This window comes from Pseudophryne corroboree, chromosome 8 (assembly GCF_028390025.1).
Source record: "Pseudophryne corroboree isolate aPseCor3 chromosome 8, aPseCor3.hap2, whole genome shotgun sequence".
In the NCBI taxonomy this organism is placed as follows: domain Eukaryota; kingdom Metazoa; phylum Chordata; class Amphibia; order Anura; family Myobatrachidae; genus Pseudophryne; species Pseudophryne corroboree.
The window spans coordinates 454610931-454637609 of record NC_086451.1 but is presented as its reverse complement, the minus strand read 5'-3'; the positions used below and the strand labels follow the sequence as shown (position 1 = coordinate 454637609).

Genomic DNA, 26679 nt, shown 5'->3' with positions numbered 1-26679 from the left:
TAATTAATTAAAGACACAGCGCTTATCACACCACCAAAAAACCTATATCCATTAACCACTACAATTAATATCAAGTTTCTGCAGCTCCTATTGGTGGTTCTGTTCCACCCACAAGACGAGAGAAATACAATAAATACAAAGGAGCGCTGAAACAGAGATATACTGTTAAATTACTAATATATGTTTCATTTCATTACATTCCACATAAACAACATTTAAAATATTTAATACCATGCAATTAATTAAAGCCCATGCCCCTATCTCTATATCACCATCTCTCTTGACTTTATAATGTTGCAGTCCATAACACCGCTTGTAGCCAATTTATTAAGTTCTCAATTGAGTATAATTGTCCCTTTAGAGCAGATAGTGAAAGTCTCTGTGGTACCACTTATATAATTTCGTCCAAAACGGGGGAGATCGCTGTGATTATGCGCGTGTCCACAGCGGTATGCTACGACCCCTGGTTATTAACAGCCGTGATGAGAAGGAGAGCGAAATTACTGCTTAGGAATAGAGAGAGTTAAACCTCCTGTGAGGGGTGGACCTAACTGTGATGAAAAGTACAGCCCAGGGTAGAGAGGGGAGGGTTCAGTATATATAGAGACTTCTAGCCCAGTTTGGTCTCTCTTGCTGCTGAATTGCCTCTGGTGAGTGCTGCATTGCAAATTCACAGACTGTTAGCTGGTTAGCAATTTTAGCATTTGCAGTGCACAGTATATTCTGTGTGCCACCCTCCTTTAATCCATACTCTGTTCGTATGATGGCCTCCCGCCCCCGCCGTGCCGCCGGGACCCCAGCTCGCTACCGCTCATCAGGCGGTGAGGCTGGGCCCGAGGATGGGCCGGCTGACCCAGCTGACGGCTACCCGTCTCCCGGGGCCGACGCGGGCGCCGGTGCGGCGGTGGCTCGGCGGACTCGGTCCTCCTTGCCGCTGGTTTCCGGCCCGGTGTTACCGGCCGGCCGCGGGCGGCGGGGAGGGCTGGGAGCACGGGGGAGACGCCGGAGGTGGCCGGGCATCGGCCTGCACCTCCGGCTGAAACACCGTTGCCGGGTACGGGCGCCCGCGGGCGCGCGCCCGGTCGGGTGGCCGATGGTGGCTCCCAGCCCGTCTCCCCTCTCATCCCCCTTGTCGCGGCCGGGAGGTGGTGCCGGGCGAGGGTGGCGGATGGCGGCGGCGAGTCGGACGAGGCCCGTCGCGGGGTCTCGTCCGGCAGTCACTTCAGGGCCCAGCGGTGGAGGGAGTGTGGCGGGAAGCGGCGGGCCGCGCGCACTCACAGACAGTGGCGCCGTTCGCGCACGTGTGCGCGCAGCGGCGCCGACAGTGTCCTCATCTCCCCTGCTGCCTCCCTTGCAGCCGGAGTCCGGCGGGGAGCGGCGGCGGGGGGGGGGGGGGCGGTCCAGGGGCGAGCACGGCGGCATTGAGCCCCGCCGAGGCGCCTTCCCGGCAGACGGAGAGAGCTCCAGCCTGCGGGGGGGAGGGCGCGCGAGGGGGGGCCGGTAGTAGCCGGAACAGCGCTGGCGAGGGCCTGCAGGCTCAGGTTAGAGTAGGGGACTGGTGGGGGACCACGCCACTAGTGGTCAGGGGGGCCAGCAGTTCCCCAGCGGGCCAGGCGGAGCATTGGTTGTCGGGTCCCCTATTGGCGCCTACCGGGCGTCGGGCAGGGAGGCGTGCGCCGGCATCTGGGGGCTGGCGGTGACTTTTGGGGAGGTCAGGACCCCTCCGGTCAGTTGGCGTCGGCGCTGTCGACGGTGGTGGCGGCATTGGGCCCGTTGGCCGCTGCAGCATCCCCAGGGACAGCCAGGCGTTCCGGTGCACGCGCGGACGCAAGGGCGTCCGGTGCGCGGCCCGGGTCGGTGGCTCAGCGAATTGCTCGCGCTTGCCGTGATTTGGGGGCGGCCGTGGCGCAGCTGGGACACCGTCAAGTGCGGACCGAGCAGGCGCCGGGAGTGGTTTCCGGGTCCTTTGCTCTGTCTTCTTCTTCAGGTGATCGCGGAGAAGTTGAAGTGATTGGGAGCGACGAGGAGGATGTCGAAGTTTCCACACCGGAGGATTCCCAGTCCGAGCAGTCGACAACGTCAGGTGAGGTTGAGCAGTCGGCGTCTGGCTCCAGCACGCGCTCCAGTTCTCTCAGTTCCTCCTCTTCTTCATCCCTGTCGTCGCCGGCGTCCGACGTTAGTAGCACGACTAGGGCAAAAAGAGCTCGACGAAGTACGCCAAGAGGGCGGCGGGGCAGCAGGAGAGGCGGAAGAGACGTAAGCGGCTTAGCGAGGACGCTCGCAGGGCCAAGAAGCGCCGCGATTTGCCGGGAGTAGTACACTGCGATTACACGGCCGTGTTGAGGGGGTTGCGGGATAGCTGCCGTAGAAAGATCTGCAGGGGTGATTACGTTGATATGTTCGTCCTGACTAAGGACGCGAAGAAGGACTATTAGACAGCGGCAACTAAGAAGGGCATCGGAGCTGAAGCTTTCCGTACTTTCGACAACTGGCTGGCCGTTTTTTGCGTCTTTGCGGCGTGCTACCTGGAAGATAGGCCTGACGAACATATGAACATCATACGATACCTGCACTTGATACACGATATGCAGCGCACATCGGCAGGCATCGAATGGCGGATGTATGACGAGAAATTCCGGGAGAAACAGGATTGCCTGCAGGTGATTGACTTTGGATGCAAAGACGTGGAAGTCTGGCTCCAGGTCACCCGGACTTCTCAACCCGCAAGGGAGCCCCGGAATCCGGGGGCGGACGGGCAACGCGCAGGGTCATCCTCCCAAGGGAGCGGCGCGGACGGCGGAGCGGGCAAGACAGGTAGATTGGGCGGCCGCGGGGGAGGGCAGGCCGCTGCGAAAGGGAAGTGCTTCGCATTTAACAATGCGTCCTGTTCCTTCGGCAAGCAGTGTCGGTTTTGACATTTGTGCTTGCAATGTGGCGGCTCCCACCCGGCCTCGACCTGTTTTAGAGGCAATCGCCAAGGTGCGCGGGGTAAGCAAAGCTACGCAAGACCGGGCGCGAGCGGAATCGCTCCACAGGGCACCAACACCAATTAATTTGGACGCCATGGCCAAATGGTTGGATTGGTATCCAAATAGTACGGACGCTCAGTTTTTGTTTCAGGGTTTTAAGTTTGGTTTTCGCTTGCCTGTTGCGAGCGATGTATCGGTTCGGGCTCTCCGGAATCTTCAGTCCGCTCGCGCCTTGCCGGCGGTTCTGCGCGAGAAGGTGGATAAGGAGGTACGGCTGGGTAGGATGGAGGGCCCGTTTGGCTCACCACCGGTGGATGACTTGGTCATCTCCCCAGTGGGGGTTGTCCCCAAGAAGACTCCAGGTGCCTTTCGGCTCATTCAGCATCTTTCTTACCCGTCGGGGTCGTCGGTCAACGACGCGATACCACCGGCTCATTACTCGGTGGTGTACCAGTCGTTTGATGAGGCGCTAGAGTTGGTCCGTAGTTACGGCCCTGGGGCCCTGATGGCCAAGATCGATGTGGAATCCGCGTTTCGGTTGCTCCCGTTGCATCCGGACTCATTCTGTTTTATGGGTTTTCGGATCGGAGCGGAGTATTTCATCGACAAATGTTTGCCGATGGGATGTTCCGTTTCCTGCTCGTTTTTTGAACGGTTTAGCACATTTTTACATTGGTGCGTGGAGTCTTCGTCAGGGGGTCATGGAGTTGCGCATTACCTCAATGATTTCCTGTGTGTGGGGCCGGCGAATTCGCCGCGCTGCAGCGACTTGCTGTTCAGCATCCGAGCGCTGTTTTTTCACTTTGGCTTTCCTGTGGCCGAGGATAAAACGGAGGGGCCAGTTTCCTGTCTATCGTTCTTGGGGATCGAAATCGACACGGTAGCGGGATCGTGCCGCCTTCCTCAGGCCAGGGTTGCTAAGCTACGCGAAGTTATTTGCCAGTTCGTGAGATCGCGCAAAGTCACGCTGCGGCAGGCGCAGTCCTTGCTGGGCCTTTTGAACTTTGCTTGTCGGGTAATCCCGATGGGCAGGGTTTTCTGCCGGAAGCTGGAGAGGGCGACGGCGGGGTGTGCCAGGCTGCATCATTTCATCCGCTTGTCCTCCGAGATTAAGAGGAATTTGGCCGTATGGGCCTCGTTCCTGGAGGATTTCAACGGGGTGCGTATCTGGCAGGCCCCAACGGTCGACAGCGCTAGGTTACAGCTGTTTACTGACGCGGCAGGTTCCTCTGGGTTCGGTTGCTACCTAGAGGGATCTTGGGGCGTGGCCTCGTGGCCTGAGGAATGGCATCGCGAAGGTTTCACTAAGGACCTGTTGCTGCTGGAGCTTTTCCCCATTATGGTAGCACTGGAGGTTTGGGGCGAATGTCTGGCTGATCGCAGCATTTTGTTTAGATGTGACAATCTGGGTGTGGTGCATGCGATAAATAACCAGAGGGTGAAGTCGCTAGTGGTTCTGAGGGTGCTTGGTCGATTGCTGCTGACATGTTTGCATAGGAATGTATGGTTCCGCGCGCAGCATGTACCAGGTCTGGAGAACGGAATTGCCGACGCGTTGTCCCGCGGTCAGTGGGAGAGATTTCGTTTGTTGGCACCCGAGGCCGATGAGCGGGGGTTTCAATGTCCCGGTTATGTCTGGCAGGTTATCGGACCGGACTGGAGGGTCTAGCGATGCGATCAGTGGCTCCGAACACGCTCAAGGCTTACCGTCAAGCTTGGAGCGAGTGGGAAGAGTTTGTCCGAGGACGCAGTCAAGAAGGTAAGAGCGGGCATCGGATGATGCTTTCTTTTATTTGGCAGCTGTTTGTCACGGGTAGGTCCAGAGCGGTGGTGTCCCGGTACTTAGCAGGGATTTCGTTCTTTAATAAAATCAAGGGGGTCCCTGACGTGACAAAGAGCGGGCTTCTGGTTAAGGCAATGAAAGGGTGGGCACGCGTGGCGCCAGCGCCGCCTGATAGGCGGCGGCCCATCGATGCGGCCTTGCTACCGGCTGTCATCAAGGCGGTGGGCGGTATCGCGTCGTCTATTTTTGAATCGCTTTTGTTACGGTTGGCGTTCTCAATGGCTTACCACGGAGCCTTTCGGGTTTCGGAGCTGGTTGCACCATCTAAGCGGGCGGACTCGCGCATGCTGCTGGAGGACGTCGTGGTGGGTGAGAGGTCCTTGCTGTACAGATTGCGTCGCTCTAAGATGGACCAAGTAGGTAGAGGTCTATGGGTCACCTTGGTTTCGTCACTGGAGGAGAGCATTTGCACGGTGAGGTTGGCATCGAAATGTGCAGCAGTTCGGCCCGGTGGGCAGGGGTCGTGGCTGCTGCATTATGACGGTTTACCTTTGACGAAATATCAGTTTCGTTGGATGCTGAGTCGCTGTCTAGCGAGCCTGGGCCTTTCACCCGCTGCTTTCGGTACGCATTCCTTCCGAATCGGGGCAGCGACGGCGGCTGCGTCGGCAGGTCTTTCCGTGGTGGAAATCCAGGCAGTGGGACGATGGAAGTCGTCGAGTTACAGACGATATATTCGCCCAGTGCTATAAGTGTTTGGTTGATTAACGGTTCTGTTTATTAGTAGTTGTATAAGCTCATGTTGTAAAGTTCAGTACGTTCTTGTGTAGTGTGTCAGTTTGTCTCCCCTGTTTATCCTACTCAGGGATTAGCTACTCGCCGCTGCTGGCAGCGGGGGTCTGGAGTTCTTTTGCGATTTTTTTGCCTGACTTGACGGACTGAATTCTAATCTACAATTCGGCTGATCAGTTCAAATCAAAGTCCCTCAGCAGGTCTTTACGCTTTCACCTCCAGCTGAGTTCTTACATGTTTTTCCCATTTTATACCCCCCTCCCCCCCCCACCCCCGGTTTATTTTCCTTATATTAATTTGATTTTTCCCATTGTGTGTTTATGTTCTGCTTCAATTGGCTGGAAGCTTGTGCAGATCGGCTAGGCCGTGACTTCTGCAAGACACGAAAACCCCCTTTTTTCTTTTGGCAGATCCTTCAGGTTAATGCGTTTAATAAACTCCTTTTCGGATACTTATTAACCGATATTTTACTCCTTTCCTTCTCTTCAGGTTGGGTAGAAGATGACTTGGCAATCTGGGTGGTTGGCCACTCTTATGTGTACTGGGCAGCCAGGTTTTTGGCCTCGGAGGGGGCACAGATGTTTCCTAGGGCTCACGGCGTTCGTTGGCTTGGTTGGCGGGGATGATGTGGAAAGATCTGAAGAGTAGACTGGTCAGTCAGGTCAGCGAGCATGGGGTCCCTAGGGTACTGGTTGTCCATTTAGGTGGCAACGATCTGGGGAAAAGGACATCTTTGGAGCTGCGGTGGGCCATGATGAAGGATCTGGCCAGTGTGGCCGAGGCGTGGCCCAAGTGTGTCTTGGTGTTCTCTATGATGGTGCCAAGATTGAGTTGGCGAGGAGTGGCGGACGGTCGCCCGATTGATGAGGCCAGGCGAAAGGTGAATGGGGCGGTGGCGAAGTGGGTGTTGGCCCACGGAGGCAAAGTGGTTCGCCACCCTAGGATTCGGTTTTGTGACAGTCACCTTTTTCGGCCTGATGGTGTGCATCTGTCCAAGGAGGGGATGATGCTTTTCCTGGAGGATCTTTTTCTGGTATTGCAGGAGTAAGGTTGAGGGTATGGTGGCGGTGCGAAGACTCTGGGGAGGATTCTTTCGCTGTTGGCGGAAAAGAACGGCAGGTTGTAGTTTGTCTTGTTAGTTGCAGTGATTTACAGTTTGGTGTGGTTTAGGTGCACTCACCTCCATTGACTTTTAAGGCCGCTAGACCACCCGTCAGGGGGCAGCGTCATCACCCATCAGGGTGGGTAGTCAGCGTGGAGGTCTGAGTCGGGCACCTATTACCTATTTTATGGTTTGTGTTAAATTAGGATCGTTTGGAATTTTAATGTTTGAGGTTATTGTCAGTTGAACAGAGCCGTTCTTTTTTTCTGCCACCATATGCTGCTGAATCGGCATGTTAACTTAAATTTTCACTTTACAGGTTTTTCTAATGGTTAGGGTACAATAAATAGCTAACAATTTTCTGCCAAATTCAAGTCTCTGTGTCATTATTTCTTGGTATTAAAGGTACTGAATGCTTTACTTTTGAATAAGGGGTCCACACATTATCATTAGGAGGTTTAGGAGAGCGAAATGACTGCATAGAAACAGAGAGAGTTAAACCTCCTGTGAGGGGTGGACCTAACTGTTAGGAAAGTACAGCCCAGGGTAGAGAGGGGAGGGTTCAGTATATATAGGGACTTCTAGGCCAGTTTGGTCTCTCTTGCTGCTGAATTGCCTTCCCGACCTCCCTCCCTGTTTGGTAGAGGTTCTGGCACGGAGTGCCTTGGCTTTGAATTGTTAGTATGGTTTATCATTGGCTATTTGTTGGCGGAAAAGAACGGCAGGTTGTAGTTTGTCTTGTTAGTTGCAGCGATTTACAGTTTGGTGTGGTTTAGGTGCACTCACCTCCATTGACTTTTAAGGCCGCTAGACCACCCGTCAGGGGGCAGCGTCATCACCCATCAGGGTGGGTAGTCAGCGTGGAGGTCTGAGTCGGGCACCTATTACCTATTTTATGGTTTGTGTTAAATTAGGATCGTTTGGAATTTTAATGTTTGAGGTTATTGTCAGTTGAACAGAGCCGTTCTTTTTTTCTGCCACCATATGCCGCTGAATCGGCATGTTAACTTAAATTTTCACTTTACAGGTTTTTCTAATGGTTAGGGTACAATAAATAGCTAACAATTTTCTGCCAAATTCAAGTCTCCGTGTCATTATTTCTTGGTATTAAAGGTACTGAATGCTTTACTTTTGAATAAGGGGTCCACACATTATCATTAGGAGGTTTATTGCCGGGTACTCACGGATATTGCGGCTTCTAGTACTAGTGGACGGGGAGCGGACCTCCTTAGCCAGGTGCCGCTTCAGCTGTATCCCCGATCAAACGGCTTGTCAGCCCGCCGTGCAGTCAGAATATCACGGCTTCTGCTACTGAGGAACGGGAAGCGGACCTCCTAAGCCAATTGCCGCTTCAGCAGTAACCCCGGTCAGATGGCTCCAGGAGGGCACTTTTGATTGTATCCAGTTGCCCGTAGCCTCTACCATCTTTTCCAGCGATTGTACGGCAGGCTGACGAGCCGTCTGACCGGAGTTACTGCTGAAGCGGCACTTGGCTTAGGAGGTCCGCTGCCCGTTCCTCAGTAGCAGAAGCCGTGATATTCTGACTGCACGGCGGGCTGACTAGCCGTTTGATCGGGGATACAGCTGAAGCGGCACTTGGCTTAGGAGGTCCGCTCCCCGTCCACTAGTAGCAGAAGCCGCAATATCCGTGAGTACCCGGCAATTCTCATCACGGCTGTTAATAGCCAGGGGTCGTAGCATACCGCTGTGGACATGCGCATAATCACAGCGATCTCCCCCGTTTTGGATGAAATTAAATAAGTGGTACTATAGAGAACTGCTGGTGAATAACATTTAATGAGTGCTCCGCTGATACTGGCTGCTGCTTTCTTCTGAGATTATCCCTTTTGTGAGCGTGTTAAGGCAGTAACTTTGCTTTTTCCCTCCGTTCAGAAAGCGGGGAGCTACTCCTGTTGTTTTAGAGGGGTACTGTCAGTTTTAGAGATGCAGAATACCAAACACATACTATACTATTGCCGAACCGTTACACACATCATGCTCTGGGATTCGCATTGCAAATATTAAAAATACTGTACAGTGTCGCCATTTAACTGTTAGATTTTTTTATTTTACTGGAATGAATTTAACATTTTATGTCTAACTACACTTGACGATTTATTCTGAATGTTTGAACTGCAGAACTGGCGTGACTAACCACTTTGACACATGGCAAGCACCGCAGTGGCGACAATTGGTGGCGTGAGAAGGGTCTGTTAGGGAGGTGGGGGTGATGGCACTCACAGAAGAATGGTGATAATAATCAACACTCAGTGTTAATATCAGTCACAAACTGCTGTGTTTTGCTACTTCCTGATCAGGGATTAATTCAGCATGCGGTGTAGTTATGCAAAAAATTGCAAAACTGCAACTCCTTCCACTATCATGCGGGGGAAGGGGGGGGGGGGTGCCCAAAACAGGGCAAGACCGCTCCGCATATCGATTCCTTCTGCCCCACTAAAATGTGAACACATCGCTAAACAGCCATGTACTCGCATCTTTAGGGTAGCCCAAAGCCTTCGCAGCCCCGCAAACGCTCCAGACATGCCTCTATTGTCCGGGCTGCGCCTCCCCTAACACTGCGTCGCCGCCTCTAAAATGCCGCCCTGTCGCCCTCCCCCCCCCCCCCCCCCTCCCACCGGCTCTTAAACTGAGATTGCATGCGATCACAGATTAAGTCCTTGCTCACGGTGACGGCTGTACTACAGCTGTAACCTAGAGTAATATGCAACAGGGTGGCCTTATTCTGACTGTGGTGCCTCAGCCCGAGCGTTTGCTCCATGGAGCCAGAGAGTAAAGATGGAGGCAGATAGTAAATCGGGGCAGACTATTTCACTGTCATTTCCCTCACTGTATGAATCTCTAATGGTTTCCTGTCTCTGTCCCCAGTTGGCTGGTCGCTGGCACAGTGTCGCATCTGCCTCTAGTTTTAGCGGCCCTATGGAATCAGAAGAACATTGGGTGCAAATCGAGGTTCAAGATGGAGAACTCAAATTCACAGACTCATTCAGGTGATGTATATTACCACTAAAATTCAATGACTTGGGATAGACAGGCCGGCAGCTAGTCATCAGCAGCAGACCATACAGAGAGATAAATCATGAATTATAGTCAATAAACAAGACAAAGTCTATAGGAGCGGTATAACATGTCGGGATCACACAGAGATAATTGGGGTAAAGTATAAGACAGGCCGGTATCAGGAGGACAGTCAGAATAACACACAAGTACAGCACGTGCTAACACAGCCGGTTGCTGAGGAACCATGAGGAGAGATTGCTAAGGGCCAACTGTAAAAGGGCCCGAGTATTTGTGTGGGACAAACTCGCACCTAGTTTGGCCAAAACTCAGGTAGTGTAATGGCCTGCAAATTTTTACGTTACATTGTGCGAGTGTGACAGAGTTTGACAATAGCATGCACTGATAAGGGAGATCTGTGCATTCTTTGTCTATAACAGTTAATAAAAAGTTAAATTAAGAAAAATAAAACTATGTGGGGTCCCAATAAAAGCATAACCAGTCTCCGGCTCTTGGGGCTGGTCCCGGTTGAAAAAATACAGGGGAGAAATGTGTGAGGTTCCCCTGTATTTTAAGAACCAGCACCGGGCTCTTGGACCAATCCTGGTTCCAAAAATATGGGGGGGGGGGGGGGCCTAGTATTTTTGAAACCAGCACCGGGCTCCACAAGCCAGGGACGTAATGGCACAGCCGGGGACCACGTTTATATATTGGTCCCGGTGGCCGTAGCAATAATCCCAACTAATAAGCCCTGGCCAGGGTTCCCTGGGGGAGTGGGGACCTCCCAAATAAAGGGTTCCCCCCCATTAAGGGCACTCAAAGGCAGGGGCTGAAGCCCGGGACTATCCTTAGCACCCCTGGGCACTGGGTGCCAAGTAGATAGCCTTAAGATAGAAATAATATTGTCTTTTACAGTAGGAGTACAGGTCCCAGCAAGCCTCCCCTGCATTCTGGTACTTGGAGAACCACAAGTATCAGCATGCGGGGCATTAAAATGCCCGCTGGTACCTGATGTCCTACAGTAAAATAAATATTTAAACAAAGACAGGGCACACACACTGTAGAAAGTAAAAGTTTACAATTTGCACCCTACTACCCTGGCCCAGTTGTATGGAAAACATCTGGAAGCGAAAATCATGAGAGTTATGAGAGTTCTAAAAACATGAGAGCATGTTCTCAGACCCTAGGGACAGTGCAGAGTGCACCTATCTGGGAGAGACAGTGCAGAGCACACCTATCTGGGAGGGACAGTGCAGAGCGCACCTATCTGGGAGGGACAGTGCAGAGCGCACCTATCTGGGAGGGACACTGCAGAGCGCACCTATCTGGGAGAGACAGTGCAGAGCGCACCTATCTGGGAGGGACAGTGCAGAGCGCACCTATCTGGGAGAGACAGTGCAGAGCGTACCTATCTGGGAGGGACAGTGCAGAGCGCACCTATCTGGGAGGGACAGTGCAGAGCGCACCTATCTGGGAGGGACAGTGCAGAGCGCACCTATCTGGGAGAGACAGTGCAGAGCGCACCTATCTGGGAGAGACAGTGCAGAGCGCACCTATATGGGAGGGACAGTGCAGAGCGCACCTATCTGGGAGAGACAGTGCAGAGGGCACCTATCTGGGAGAGACAGTGCAGAGGGCACCTATCTGGGAGAGACAGTGCAGAGCGCACCTATCTGGGAGAGACAGTGCAGAGCGCACCTATCTGGGAGAGACAGTGCAGAGCGCACCTATCTGGGAGAGACAGTGCAGAGCGCACCTATATGGGAGGGACAGTGCAGAGCGCACCTATATGGGAGGGACAGTGCAGAGCGCACCTATCTGGGAAAGACAGTGCAGAGCGCACCTATCTGGGAGGGACAGTGCAGAGCGCACCTATATGGGAGGGACAGTGCAGAGTGCACCTATCTGGGAGAGACAGTGCAGAGCGCACCTATCTGGGAGAGACAGTGCAGAGCGCACCTATCTGGGAGAAACAGTGCAGAGCGCACCTATCTGGGAGGGACAGTGCAGAGCGCACCTATCTGGGAGGGACAGTGCAGAGCGCACCTATCTGGGAGGGACAGTGCAGAGCGCACCTATCTGGGAGGGACAGTGCAGAGCGCACCTATCTGGGAGGGACAGTGCAGAGCGCACCTCTTTGGGAGGGACAGTGCAGAGCGCAACTATTTGGGAGGGACAGTGCAGAGCTCACCTATCTAGGAAGGAGAGTGCATGGCGCACCTATCTGGGAGGGACACTGCAGAGCGCAGCTATTTGGGAGGGACAGTGCAGAGCGCACCTATCTGGGAGGGACAGTGCAGAGCCCACCTATCTGGGAGAGACAGTGCAGAGTGCACCTCTTTGGGAGGGACAGTGCAGAGCACAACTATTTGGGAGGGACAGTGCAGAGCTCACCTATCTGGGAGGGACACTGCAGAGCGCACCTCTTTCGGAGGGACAGTGCAGAGCGCACCTATTTGTGAGGGACAGTGCAGAGCGCACCTATCTGGGAGGGACAGTGCAGAGTGCACCTATCTGGGAGGGACAGTGCAGAGCGTACCTCTTTGGGAGGGACATTGCAGAGGGCACCTTTCTGGGAGGGACGGCATAGAGCGCACCTATCTGGGAGGGACACTGCAGAGCGCACCTATCTGGGAGGGACAGTGCAGAGCGCACCTATCTGGGAGGGACAGTGCAGAGCGTACCTCTTTGGGAGGGACATTGCAGAGCGCACCTATTTGGGAGGGACAGTGCAGAGCGCACCTATCTGGGAGAGACACTGCAGAGCGCACCTCTTTGGGAGGGACAGTGCAGAGCGCACCTATTTGGGAGGGACAGTGCAGAGCGCACCTATCTGGGAGAGACAGTGCAGAGCGCACCTCTTTGGGAGGGACAGTGCAGAGCGCAACTATTTGGGAGGGACAGTGCAGAGCGCACCTATCTGGGAGAGACAGTGCAGAGCGCACCTCTTTGGGAGGGACAGTGCAGAGCGCACCTCTTTGGGAGGGACAGTGCAGAGCGCACCGATTTGGGAGGGACAGTGCAGAGCCCACCTATCTGGGAGAGACAGTGCAGTGCGCACCTCTTTGGGAGGGACAGTGCAGAGCGCAACTATTTGGGAGGGACAGTGCAGAGCGCACCTATCTGGGAGGGACAGTGCAGAGCTCACCTATCTAGGAAGGAGAGTGCATGGCGCACCTATCTGGGAGGGACACTGCAGAGCGCAGCTATTTGGGAGGGACAGTGCAGAGCGCACCTATCTGGGAGGGACAGTGCAGAGCCCACCTATCTGGGAGAGACAGTGCAGAGCGCACCTATCTGGGAGGGACAGTGCAGAGCCCACCTATCTGGGAGAGACAGTGCAGAGTGCACCTCTTTGGGAGGGACAGTGCAGAGCACAACTATTTGGGAGGGACAGTGCAGAGCGCACCTGTCTGGGAGGGACAGTGCAGAGCTCACCTATCTAGGAGGGAGAGTGCATGGCGCACCTATCTGGGAGGGACACTGCAGAGCACAGCTATTTGGGAGGGACAGTGCAGAGCGCACCTATCTGGGAGGGACAGTGCAGAGCGCACCTATCTGGGAGAGAGAGTGCAGAGCGCACCTATCTGGGAGAGACAGTGCAGAGCGCACCTATCTGGGAGCGACAGTGCAGAGCGCACCTATTTGGGAGGACAGTGCAGAGCGCACCTATCTGGGAGGGACAGTGCAGAGCGCACCTATTTGGGAGGGACAGTGCACAGTGCACCTATCTAGGTGGAGGCCAAATGTGACACAGTATTGGAAGTTGCGGCAACGCAAATACAGGTTCATTATAGTTTCTCTCTTTCCCAGTTTGTGGTTCATACACAAACCAGACACTGCACATTGCCTTGTACCTTCCTTACCCACCAGAGAGGCGCTATGGCACTAGGTGATACCAGCTTGTGTTTCATTGTCTCTCTATTTCACCGACCACTATTCCTTCCTCAATCTTGCTCCTTCTCTTGTCAGGTTTCCTACACCCATCCCAGTGACAATATCTGGAAATACTATGACTTTCCACCCAGGTATGTAGTCACCCACATGGATCAGACCCCAATGTCCTTCCTGGTGCTAATGGGGAAAACAATCAAACGCCAGACTCCATTGTGTTTCCTCCCTAGAACCGGCAGATAAAGTGACAGTCACGTTTTACGAAATGGGCGAGGATTTCTTATTGGCAAACATCGATGTCAAGTGCTCCTGGGGAAAATATAACTCACTCAACCTATTCTGTAAGTAGAATAACACCTGTGTTCTGTAGGATGAAGAGCACTGAAGGTGATGTGTGAAGCACAGCAAATAGTGTCCCAATAAGCCTCATGTAATGCACTGTATAGGATTGTATATGTTCCATCTTCATAACTACTTCCCTGATCAGATCAGTGGAATGTTCCCAGCATAGAAAATTATGTGTTTAGAACGTTTACAGCAGCTCCTCATGTCACTGCGTAAGTTGACTGCAGCATCATAATGTGAGGAGGGGAATCAATGGAGGTAGAAGGAAGGCACAGACTGACAATTATATAGTGGGAGAAGCAGAGTTCCCAGCAGCACAGAGTATATCAGGAGATGAGTGATGTGTCAGTGAGGACAGGGCTGCATGTGACAGGGGCAGTGACATGATGTGAGGAGGGGAATGGAGGCAGCAGGAAGCCACAGACTGGGAGTTATACAGTGGGAGGAGCAGGGTCCCCAGCAGCACAGAGTATATCAGGAGATGAGTGATGTGTCAGTGAGGACAGGGCTGCATGTGACAGGGGCAGTGACATGATGTGAGGAGGGGAATGGAGGCAGCAGGAAGCCACAGACTGAGAGTTATATAGTGGGAGGAGCAGGGTCCCCAGCAGCACAGAGTATATCAGGAGATGAGTGATGTGTCAGTGAGGACAGGGATGCATGTGACAGGAGCAGTGACATGATGTGAGGAGGGGAATGGAGGCAGCAGGAAGCCACAGACTGAGAGTTATATAGTGGGAGGAGCAGGGTCCCCAGCAGCACAGAGTATATCAGGAGATGAGTGATGTGTCAGTGAGGACAGGGCTGCATGTGGCAGGAGCAGTGACATGATGTGATGAGGGGAATGGAGGCAGCAGGAAGCCACAGACTGAGAGTTATATAGTGGGAGGAGCAGGGTCCCCAGCAGCACAGAGTATATCAGGAGATGAGTGATGTGTCAGTGAGGACATGGCTGCATGTGACAGGGACAGTGACATGATGTGAGGAGGGGAATGGAGGCAGCAGGAAGACACAGACTGAGAGTTATATAGTGGGAGGAGCAGGGTCCCCAGCAGCACAGAGTATATCAGGAGATGAGTGATGTGTCAGTGAGGACAGGGCTGCATGTGGCAGGGGCAGTGACATGATGTGAGGAGGGGAATGGAGGCAGCAGGAAGCCACAGACTGAGAGTTATATAGTGGGAGGAGCAGGATCCCCAGCAGCACAGAGTATATCAGGATATGAGTAGTGTGTTAGTGAGGACAGGGCTGCATGTGACAGGGGCAGTGACATGATGTGGGGAGGGGAATGGAGGCAGCAGGAAACTATAAGACCTGGGTATCATTCTGCGATAAATTTGCCCCACACAAATGAGACCAAAAAATGTTACACACACTCTTGCCCGGCACATCCGTGTGCTGCACCTACACAGATGCTTGCCCCAGGTGTCTGATGTAACAGCAACCGTTGGTGGACTTCTGCCTATTGCCATATGAGAGTAAATGACTGGCAACCAAATGTTATGGTTTGGCAGGTAAGCTCATAGTGACTATATGCAGTACTTCAACTACAGTGCTGCAGATGGGAGGCAAGGTGGGTAGTCCAGCAGCGTGGCATCATTATTGTGTCATCGTGGCTCCGCCCCCCGCTATACAGTGCAGAGAAACCAGGCACTGTATACCAGGGGGCGGAGCTACATTGACGCAATTTAGCGTGAATTGCGTCATCTGAACCCCTCGGACACCCACTTGTTCTCTGCTGTGGGTGGCCAAGGTGGAGGGGGAGGGGGGCTGGCAGGGAAAGTGGGAGACGTGGCCACATTTCCGGGGGACGGGAGGGCCACCTAATTTTCGGGAGCCTCCCGTCCATTCCGGGAGGGTAGGCAAGTATGTGTAGCATATTTAAAAGGGTTTTATTAAATGAATAATCAAATTGATTGATCAGCGAATCCTAATATGTACTTAAAGAAAAATACTCGTATACTGTATATAACCCACTCCCATTATCAGGGCAAAAATATGGATAAGCACATACAGTAGGGATCCAACAGTAACAGCCAGACTATCACTAATACACAGGGGTAACAGATATAAGGCTACCAGCCAACGTTAGATATATGCCCATAGCCCATCAGAATCTATTGCTGCACCCCTTCATGTCAGAGGTCATTGTGTACAGTGCTGCACTCGCTTCCTTTACCATCCTAGTCAGTAAGCGTTGGCGTATCTATAATGGGTGCAGCACCGTACACATTGCACCCATTTTTCAATACTTACCTTTCTGGAGTTCTGCGTCGGGCGCTGCAGCCACGTCAAAAATCGCACCCAAAATGGCCGCTGCGCATGTGCAGTAGTGAAATTAGTCTCCTCCTTTAAAACGCCCCTGTCAGTAAGTTAGTGTAATATAACAATGTGGGAACTAGGGGCGTCTTCAGAGAGGAGGAGGAGGCCCGTCTGCAGTCTCGTTCTGTACCTCTTCCTCTCTAGTCCTCAGCGCTCTTAACTTTGGGCACTAGGGGACCCTAGCGCTGCTCCAGAGTCTAGTACACATGCGCAGGCTTCCAGGGAAATGGCAAGGCAGCCATTTTACCAGTGATATTCTGACTGAGCATGCGCAAAACACCAAGAAAATGACCGCCGCGCCATTTTTCCAGTGATTTCTGCAGTGCCGACGATCATAATCCCGACAGCCATTGAGCTACAGTCAAAATACCGACACGGTCAAAATACGGACATTCAGTATGCCGTCATGGTTCAAAATGCTGACATAGTCAGAATACCAACATTTGAAATGCCGACATGCCAAAATGTGTGAGTTTTTCTTTTCTTTTTTGTGTCAACGTTGACAAAGGTCGACATGGACACCGTCTAAGGGTACCAAGTCCCCTCGCTGCGCTCGCCATGCTTCGGGCACGTTGCCTCGCTGCGCTCGGCACACTATTATATTCCCCCTCCAGGTCCACTGGGATGGTAAAGTATGGACATGTCTGTTTTGGGGCAAAAATTCCTTAAAAACGCATGTCGGCATTTCAAATGTCGGTATGCAGACTATGTCAGCATTTTGACTGTCGGGCAATGGCTGTCGGGATTATGACGTGGGTATTGTGTCCGTCGGTAAATCAGCTGCTACCTCTGTAATGGACATTATCACCCTCTCCAGTGAGTAAGACTGTATATACCAGGGGTGGCCAACCAGTCGGAGGCAAAGAGCCAGAAAAGATCAATAGGCAAGTGCAAGAGCCAATATCATGCCCCTCCTACCCCTCCGTCTATGGCGGCGCTGTGTATCTTCAATTCGGCGCCGGCCCGTGAGCCAATAAGAGCTCGTGGACCGGCAGCCAATCAGGAGCCTTAGCTGCCGGTCCGCTCTGATTGGCTCACGGGCCGCCGCAGAATTGAAGATACACACTGCCGCTGGAGACCTGCTGCTGCGAGTCTTGTGTGTCGGACAGCGGTGGCCGGGAGCGCATCGAGCCGCATGCGGAGGATGAAAGAGCCGCATGCGGCTCGAGAGCCGCGGGTTGGCCACCACTGGTATATACAATATGTACCATGCTGGCAATGGTTTAGCTTAGATATACAGGTATATATAAAGTCACAGAACATCTGGATATTATTGTTTGGTGATTGTATAACTATGTTCCTTATCTTTTTTTAGCTAAATCGGGAAATGCAGATGCTAAACAGATTGAAAGATTTAAGCAAGCGGCCTCCTGTGTCAGTCTCCCAGTATTATATACTAAGCAATAAAGGTGAGACTCTCCATATATAAATACAAACATAGTAAATATTGTCCCAATATTGTTAGTACATACACCTGCAGTACCGGAAATTACTGCCACAACACTTACAGGGATCGGGAGTACTCTACAGCCACAACCCCTACAGCGAGGAGGAGTCCTCTACTGCCACAACCCTTACAGGGATGAGGAGTCCTCTACTGCCACATCCCTTACAGGGATGGGGAGTCCTCTACAGCCACAACCCTTACAGGGATGAGGAGTCCTCTACTGCCACATCCCTTACAGGGATGGGGAGTCCTCTACAGCCACAACCCTTACAGGGATGGAGAGTCTTCTACTGCCAAAACCCTTACAGGGATGGAGAGTATTCTACTGCTACAACCCTTACAGGGATGAAGAGTCCTCTACTGCCACAACCCTTACAGGGATCGGGAGTCCTCTACTGCCACATCCCTTACAGGTCAAGTAAAGGTATATAATTTGCACACCGCGCCAATAATCACCTGCAGCTTAGGTATACCTAGGATGAGACTCCTCACCAGTCTCAGAACAATCGGAAATACAATACAATTAGGTATAACAATAGCGCTGATAACAGTTGATCACATACAGAGTCAGCTTACATCAATAATGATATTCCACTTGTTCAGTCACTCAATACTCTATGCGTAGCAATCCACTGGTGGATGTATTCACCTCTTTTAGAGGGAGGGATTCACAAACAGAGAAAGAAAATAGGCATATAACCACTTTTGTGGGTTAAGGACATATGACCAGGCATCAACACTGTTACCCTCCCAGATCGTTAACAAGGAAGCAGATCGGAGTTCCGGAACCTCGAATCCACTGGTAAACAGGAAGCCGTTCAGTCCAACAGTAGTCCCCAGAAACGTCAGTCACCACGCCTGAAGCTTTTCGGACCTTAGTCCTTCATCAGAGGCATGGTGGCTGACTGAATAGATGCTTCCTAAATACCCTAACTAATCAGGTAGAATTGGCTACACTTGTGACTTCTAATCAATTTTCGTCCGTTTCTGCTGATCCTCTTCCGGAAATGACGATCGCGGTGATTTACCGGAACCGGAAGTGCGTCATTTGCGTTCCACGATGCGTTCCAGCTCCGAAAAACCGGAAGTTAGACCTTTTTCTTCCAGAATGCGTTCCAGATGTCCATTTTGTAGTGTTATTGTACTTTTTTGGGTATATTGTTTATTTTTTGGGTATATACTTCTGCGGATTTTACCTCTATTATGGACACTTTAAGGACCTTGTGAACAATAAACCTATAATAACACTACAAAATGGACATCTGGAACGCATTCTGGAAGAAAAAGGTCTAACTTCCGGTTTTTCGGAGCTGGAACGCATCGTGGAACGCAAATGACGCACTTCCGGTTCCGGTAAATCACCGCGATCGTCATTTCCGGAAGAGGATCAGCAGAAACGGACGAAAATTGATTAGAAGTCACAAGTGTAGCCAATTCTACCTGATTAGTTAGGGTATTTAGGAAGCATCTATTCAGTCAGCCACCATGCCTCTGATGAAGGACTAAGGTCCGAAAAGCTTCAGGCGTGGTGACTGACGTTTCTGGGGACTACTGTTGGACTGAACGGCTTCCTGTTTACCAGTGGATTCGAGGTTCCGGAACTCCGATCTGCTTCCTTGTTAACGATCTGGGAGGGTAACAGTGTTGATGCCTGGTCATATGTCCTTAACCCACAAAAGTGGTTATATGCCTATTTTCTTTCTCTGTTTGTGAATCCCTCCCTCTAAAAGAGGTGAATACATCCACCAGTGGATTGCTACGCATAGAGTATTGAGTGACTGAACAAGTGGAATATCATTATTGATGTAAGCTGACTCTGTATGTGATCAACTGTTATCAGCGCTATTGACATCCCTTACAGGGATGAGGAGTCCTCTACTGCCACAACCCTTAGAGGGATAGGGAGTACTCTACAGCCACAACACTTACAGGGATGGGGAGTCCTCTACTGCCACAACCCTTACAGGGATGGGGAGTCCTCTCCTACCACATTCCTTACAGGGATGGGGAGTCCTCTGCTGCCGCAACCCTTACAGGGATGGGGAGTCCTCTCCTGCCACAACCCTTACAGGTTTGGGGTGTCCTCTACAGCCACAACCCCTACAGAGATGGGGAGTCCTCTACTGCCACGAGCCTTACAGGGATGGGGAGTCCCCTACAGCCACAACCCTTACAGGGATGGGGAGTCCTCTACTGCCACAACCCTTAAAGGGATGAGGAGTCCTCTACTGCCACATCCCTTACAGGGATGGGGAGTCCTCTACAGCCACAACCCTTACAGGGATGGAGAGTCTTCTACTGCCAAAACCCTTACAGGGATGGAGAGTCTTCTACTGCCACAACCCTTACAGGGATGAAGAGTCCTCTACTGCCACAACCCTTACAGGGATCGGGAGTCCTCTACTGCCACATCCCTTACAGGGATGAGGAGTCCTCTACTGCCACAACCCTTACAGGGATAGGGAGTACTCTACAGCCACAACACTTACAGGGATGGGGAGTCCTCTACTGCCACAACCCTTACAGGGATGGGGAGTCCTCTCCTACCACATTCCTTACAGGGATGGGGAGTCCTCTGCTGCCGCAACCCTTACAGGGATGGGGAGTCCTCTCCTGCCACAACCCTTACAGGTTTGGGGAGTCCTCTACAGCCACAACCCCTACAGAGATGGGGAGTCCTCTACTGCCACAAGCCTTACAGGGATGGGGAGTCCCCTACAGCCACAACCCTTACAGGGATGGGGAGTCCTCTATTGCCACAACCCTTACAGGGATGGGGAGTCCTCTACTGCCACATCCCCTACAGGGATAGGGAGTCCTCTACTGCCACAACCCTTACAGGGATGGGGAGTCCTCTTCTACCACATCCCTTACAGGGATGGGGAGTCCTCTCCTGCCACAACCCTTACAGGTTTGGGGAGTCTTCTACAGCCACAACTCCTACAGAGATGGGGAGTCCCCTACAGCCACAACCCTTACAGGGATGGGGAGTCCCCTACAGCCACAACCCTTACAGGGATGGGGAGTCCTCTATTGCCACAACCCTTACAGGGATGGGGAGTCCTCTACTGCCACATCCCCTATAGGGATGGGGAGTTCTCTACTGCCACAACCGTTACAGGGATGGGGAGTCCTCTCCTACCACATCCCTTAGAGGGATGGGGAGTCCTCTGCTGCCTCAACCCTTACAGGGATGGGGAGTCCTCTCCTGCCACAACCCTTACAGGTTTGGGGAGTCCTCTACAGCCAGAACCCCTACAGAGATGGGGAGTCCTCTACTGCCACAAGCCTTACAGGGATGGGGAGTCCCCTACAGCCACAACCATTACAGGGATGGGGAGTTCTCTACTGCAACCACCCTTACAGGGATAGGGAGTCCTCTACTGCCACAACCCTTACAGAGATGGGGAGTCCTCTACAGCCACAACCCTTACAGAGATGGGGAGTCCTCTACTGCCACAACCCTTACAGGGATAGGGAGTCCTCTACGGCCACAACCCTTACAGGGATGGAGAGTCCTCTACTGCCACATCCCTTACAGGGATGGGGAGTCCTCTATTGCCACAACCCTTAAAGGTATGGGAAGTCCTCTACTGTCACAACCCTAACAGGGATGGGGAGTCCTCTACTACCACATCCCTTACAGGGATGTGGAGTCCTCTGCTGCCACAACCCTTACAGGGATGGGGAGTACTCTACTGCCACAATCCTTACAGGGATGGGGAGTCCTCTCCTACCACATCCCTTACGGGGATGGGGAGTCCTCTACTGCCACATCCCCTACAGGGATGGGGAGTCCTCTACTGCCACAACCCTTACAGGGATGGGGAGTCCTCTGCTGCCGCAACCCTTACAGGGATGGGGAGTCCTCTCCTGCCACAACCCTTACAGGTTTGGGGAGTCCTCTACAGCCACAACCCCTACAGAGATGGGGAGTCCTCTACTGCCACAAGCCTTACAGGGATGGGGAGTCCTCTACTGCCACAACCCTTGCAGGGATGGGGAGTCCTCTGCTGCCACATCCCCTACAGGGATGGGGAGTCCTCTACTGCCACAACCCTTGCAGGGATGGGGAGTCCTCTACTGCCACATCCCCTACAGGGATGGGGAGTCCTCTACTGCCACAACCCTTACAGGGATGGGGAGTCCTCTACTGCCACATCCCTTACAGGGATGGGGAGTCCTCTGCTGCCACAACCCTTACAGGTATGGGGAGTCCTCTCCTGCCACAGCCCTTACAGGTTTGGGGAGTCCTCTACAGCCACAACCCCTACAGAGATGGGGAGTCCTCTACTGCCACAAGCCTTACAGGGATGGGGAGTCCCCTACAGCCACAACCCTTACAGGGATGGGAAGTCCTCTACTGCAACCACCCTTACAGGTATGGGGAGTCCGCTCCTGCCACAACCCTTACAGGGATGGGGAGTCCTCTGCTGCCACAACCCTTACAGGGATGGGGAGTCTCTACTGCCACAACCCTTACTTGGATGGGGAGTCCTCTACTGCCACAACCCTTACAGGGATCGAGAGTCCTCTACTGCCACATCCCTTACAGGGATGGGGAGTCCTCTATTGCCACAACCCTTACAGGGATGTTGAGTCCTCTACTGACACAAACCTTACAGGAATGGGGAGACCTCTTTTGCCACAACCCTTACAGAGATGGGGAGTCCTCTCCTACCACAACCCCTACAGGGATGGGGAGTCCTCTGCTGCCACAACCCTTACAGGTATGGGGAGTACTCTACAGCCACAACCCTTACAGGGATGGGGAGTCCTCTACAGCCACAACCCCTACAAGGATGGGGAGTCCTCTACAGCCACAACCCCTACAGGGATGGGGAGTCCTCTACTGCCACAACCCTTACAGGGATGGGGAGTCCTCTACTGCCACAACCCCTACAGGGATGGGGAGTCCTCTAGTGCCACATCCCTTACAGGGATGGGGAGTCCTCTGTTGCCACAACCCTTACAGGGATGGAGAGTTCTCCACTGCAACAACCCTTACAGGGATGGGGAGTCCTCTCCTGCCACAACCCTTACAGGGATGGGGACTCCTCTACTGCCACATCCCTTACAGAGATGGGGAGTCCTCTACTGCCACAAACCTTACAGGGATGGGGAGTCCCCACACAGCCACAACCCTTACAGGGATGGGGAGTCCTCTATTGCCACAACCCTTACAGGGATGGGGAGTCCTCTACTGCCACATCCCCAACAGGGATGGGGAGTCCTCTACTGCCACAAACCTTACAGGGATGGGGAGTCCTCTACTGCCACATCCCTTACAGGGATGGGGAGTCCTCTACTGCCACATGCCTTACAGGGATGGGGAGTCCTCTGCTGCCACAACCCTTACAGGGATGGGGAGTCCTCTCCTGACAAAACCCTTACAGGTTTGGGGAGTCCTCTACAGCCACAACCCCTACAGAGATGGGAAGTCCTCTTCTACCACAAGCCTTACAGGGATGGGGAGTCCCCTACAGCCACAAACCTTACAGATATGGGGAGTCCTCTCCTACCTCAACCCCTTCAGGGATGGGAAGTCCTCTACTGCAACCACCCTTACAGGTATGGGAAGTCCTCTCCTGCCACAACCCTAACAGGGATGGGGAGTCCTCTATTGCCACAACCCTTACAGAGATGGGGAGTCCTCTCCTACCACAACCCCTACAGGGATGGGAAGTCCTCTACTGCCACAACCCTTACAGGGATGGGGAGTCCTCTACTGCCACAACCCTTACAGGGATGTCAAGTCCTCTACTGATACAACCCTTACAGGGACGGGGAGTCCTCTATTGCCACAACCCTTACAGATATGGGGAGTCCTCTCCTACCTCAACCCCTTCAGGGATGGGGAGTCCTCTGCTGCCACATCCCTTACAGGTATGGGGAGTCCACTACTACCACAACCCCTTCAGGGATGGGGAGTCCTCTGCTGCCACAACCCTTACAGGATGGGGAGTCCTCTACTGCCACAACCCTTACAGGGATGAGGAGTCTTCTATAGCCACAACCCCTACAAGGATGGGGAGTCCTCTACAGCCACAACCCCTACCGGGATGAGGAGTCCTCTACAGCCACAACCCTTACAGGGATGGGGAGTCCTCTATTGCCACAACCCTTACAGGGATGGGGAGTCCTCTACTGCCACAACCCTTGCAGGGATGGGGAGTCCTCTACTTCCACATCCCCTACAGGGATGGGGAGTCCTCTACTGCCACAACCCTTACAGGGATGGGGAGTCCTCTACTGCCACAACCCTTGCAGGGATGGGGAGTCCTCTACTGCCACATCCCCTACAGGGATGGGGAGTCCTCTACTGCCACAACCCTTACAGGGATGGGGAGTCCTCTACTGCCACATCCCTTACAGGGATGGGGAGTCCTCTGCTGCCACAACCCTTACAGGTATGGGGAGTCCTCTCCTGCCACAGCCCTTACAGGTTTGGGGAGTCCTCTACAGCCACAACCCCTACAGAGATGGGGAGTCCTCTACTGCCACGAGCCTTACAGGGATGGGGAGTCCCCTACAGCCACAACCCTTACAGGGATGGGGAGTCCTCTACTGCCACAACCCTTAAAGGGATGAGGAGTCCTCTACTGCCACATCCCTTACAGGGATGGGGAGTCCTCTACAGCCACAACCCTTACAGGGATGGAGAGTCTTCTACTGCCAAAACCCTTACAGGGATGGAGAGTCTTCTACTGCCACAACCCTTACAGGGATGAAGAGTCCTCTACTGCCACAACCCTTACAGGGATCGGGAGTCCTCTACTGCCACATCCCTTACAGGGATGAGGAGTCCTCTACTGCCACAACCCTTACAGGGATAGGGAGTACTCTACAGCCACAACACTTACAGGGATGGGGAGTCCTCTACTGCCACAACCCTTACAGGGATGGGGAGTCCTCTCCTACCACATGCCTTACAGGGATGGGGAGTCCCCTACAGCCACAACCCTTACAGGCATGGGAAGTCCTCTACTGCAACCACCCTTACAGGTATGGGGAGTCCGCTCCTGCCACAACCCTTACAGGGATGGGGAGTCCTCTGCTGCCACAACCCTTACAGGGATGGGGAGTCTCTACTGCCACAACCCTTACAGGGATGGGGAGTCCTCTACTGCCACAACCCTTACAGGGATGGGGAGTCCTCTACTGCCACAACCCTTACAGGGATGTCAAGTCCTCTAATGATACAACCCTTACAGGGACGGGGAGTCCTCTATTGCCACAACCCTTACAGATATGGGGAGTCCTCTCCTACCTCAACCCCTTCAGGGATGGGGAGTCCTCTGCTGCCACATCCCTTACAGGTATGGGGAGTCCACTACTACCACAACCCCTTCAGGGATGGGGAGTCCTCTGCTGCCACAACCCTTACAGGATGGGGAGTCCTCTACTGCCACAACCCTTACAGGGATGAGGAGTCTTCTACAGCCACAACCCCTACAAGGATGGGGAGTCCTCTACAGCCACAACCCCTACCGGGATGAGGAGTCCTCTACAGCCACAACCCTTACAGGGATGGGGAGTCCTCTATTGCCACAACCCTTACAGGGATGGAGAGTCCTCTACTGCCACAACCCTTACAAGGATGGGGAGTCCGCTCCTACCACAACCCCTACAGGGATGGGGAGTCCTCTGCTGCCACAACCCTTACAGGGATGGGGAGTCTCTACTGCCACAACCCTTACAGGGATGGGGAGTCCCCTACAGCCACAACCCTTACAGGGATGGGGAGTTCTCTACTGCAACAACCCTTACAGGGATAGGGAGTCCTCTACTGCCACAACCCTTACAGAGATGGGGAGTCCTCTACAGCCACAACCCTTACAGGGATGGGGAGTCCTCTACGGCCACAACCCTTACAGGGATGGGGAGTCCTCTACTGCCACATCCCCTACAGGGATAGGGAGTCCTCTACTGCCACAACCCTTACAGGGATGGGGAGTCCTCTCCTACCACATCCCTTACAGGGATGGGGAGTCCTCTCCTGCCACAACCCTTACAGGTTTGGGGAGTCCTCTACAGCCACAACTCCTACAGAGATGGGGAGTCCCCTACAGCCACAACCCTTACAGGGATGGGGAGCCCCCTACAGCCACAACCCTTACAGGGATGGGGAGTCCTCTATTGCCACATCCCTGACAGGGATGGGGAGTCCTCTACTGCCACATCCCCTATAGGGATGGGGAGTTCTCTACTGCCACAACCCTTACAGGGATGGGGAGTCCTCTCCTACCACATCCCTTAGAGGGATGGGGAGTCCTCTGCTGCCGCAACCCTTACAGGGATGGGGAGTCCTCTCCTGCCACAACCCTTACAGGTTCGGGGAGTCCTCTACAGCCAGAACCCCTACAGAGATGGGGAGTCCTCTACTGCCACAAGCCTTACAGGGATGGGGAGTCCCCTACAGCCACAACCCTTACAGGGATGGGGAGTTCTCTACTGCAACAACCCTTACAGGGATAGGGAGTCCTCTACTGCCACAACCCTTACAGAGATGGGGAGTCCTCTACAGCCACAACCCTTACAGGGATGGGGAGTCCTCTACGGCCACAACCCTTACAGGGATGGAGAGTCCTCTACTGCCACATCCCTTACAGGGATGGGGAGTTCTCTACTGCAACCACCCTTACAGGGATAGGGAGTCCTCTACTGCCACAACCCTAACAGGGATGGGGAGTCCTCTACTACCACATCCCTTACAGGGATGGGGAGTCATCTGCTGCCACAACCCTTACAGGGATGGGGAGTCCTCTACTGCCACAACCCTTACAGGGATGGGGAGTCCTCTACGGCCACAACCCTTACAGGGATGGGGAGTCCTCTACTGCCACATCCCCTACAGGGATAGGGAGTCCTCTACTGCCACAACCCTTACAGGGATGGGGAGTCCTCTCCTACCACATCCCTTACAGGGATAGGGAGTCCTCTACTGCCACAACCCTAACAGGGATGGGGAGTCCTCTACTACCACATCCCTTACAGGGATGGGGAGTCA

The 26679-nt window shown here is 53.4% G+C and overlaps 1 protein-coding gene across 2 annotated transcripts in view; it reads left to right on the top strand.

Annotated features, from left to right (window-relative positions):
* Positions 1 to 26679, top strand: part of LOC134949615 (uncharacterized) — a 104556-nt gene that overhangs the window by 62695 nt on the left and 15182 nt on the right. For both annotated transcript variants that reach the window (XM_063938312.1, XM_063938313.1), the window contains 4 exons: positions 9533 to 9654; positions 13634 to 13689; positions 13786 to 13896; positions 17538 to 17631. In XM_063938312.1, the coding sequence (XP_063794382.1) occupies positions 9533 to 9654; positions 13634 to 13689; positions 13786 to 13896; positions 17538 to 17629 (381 nt within the window). In that variant the 3' untranslated portion in view covers positions 17630 to 17631. The remainder of the gene's footprint in view (positions 1 to 9532; positions 9655 to 13633; positions 13690 to 13785; positions 13897 to 17537; positions 17632 to 26679) is intronic.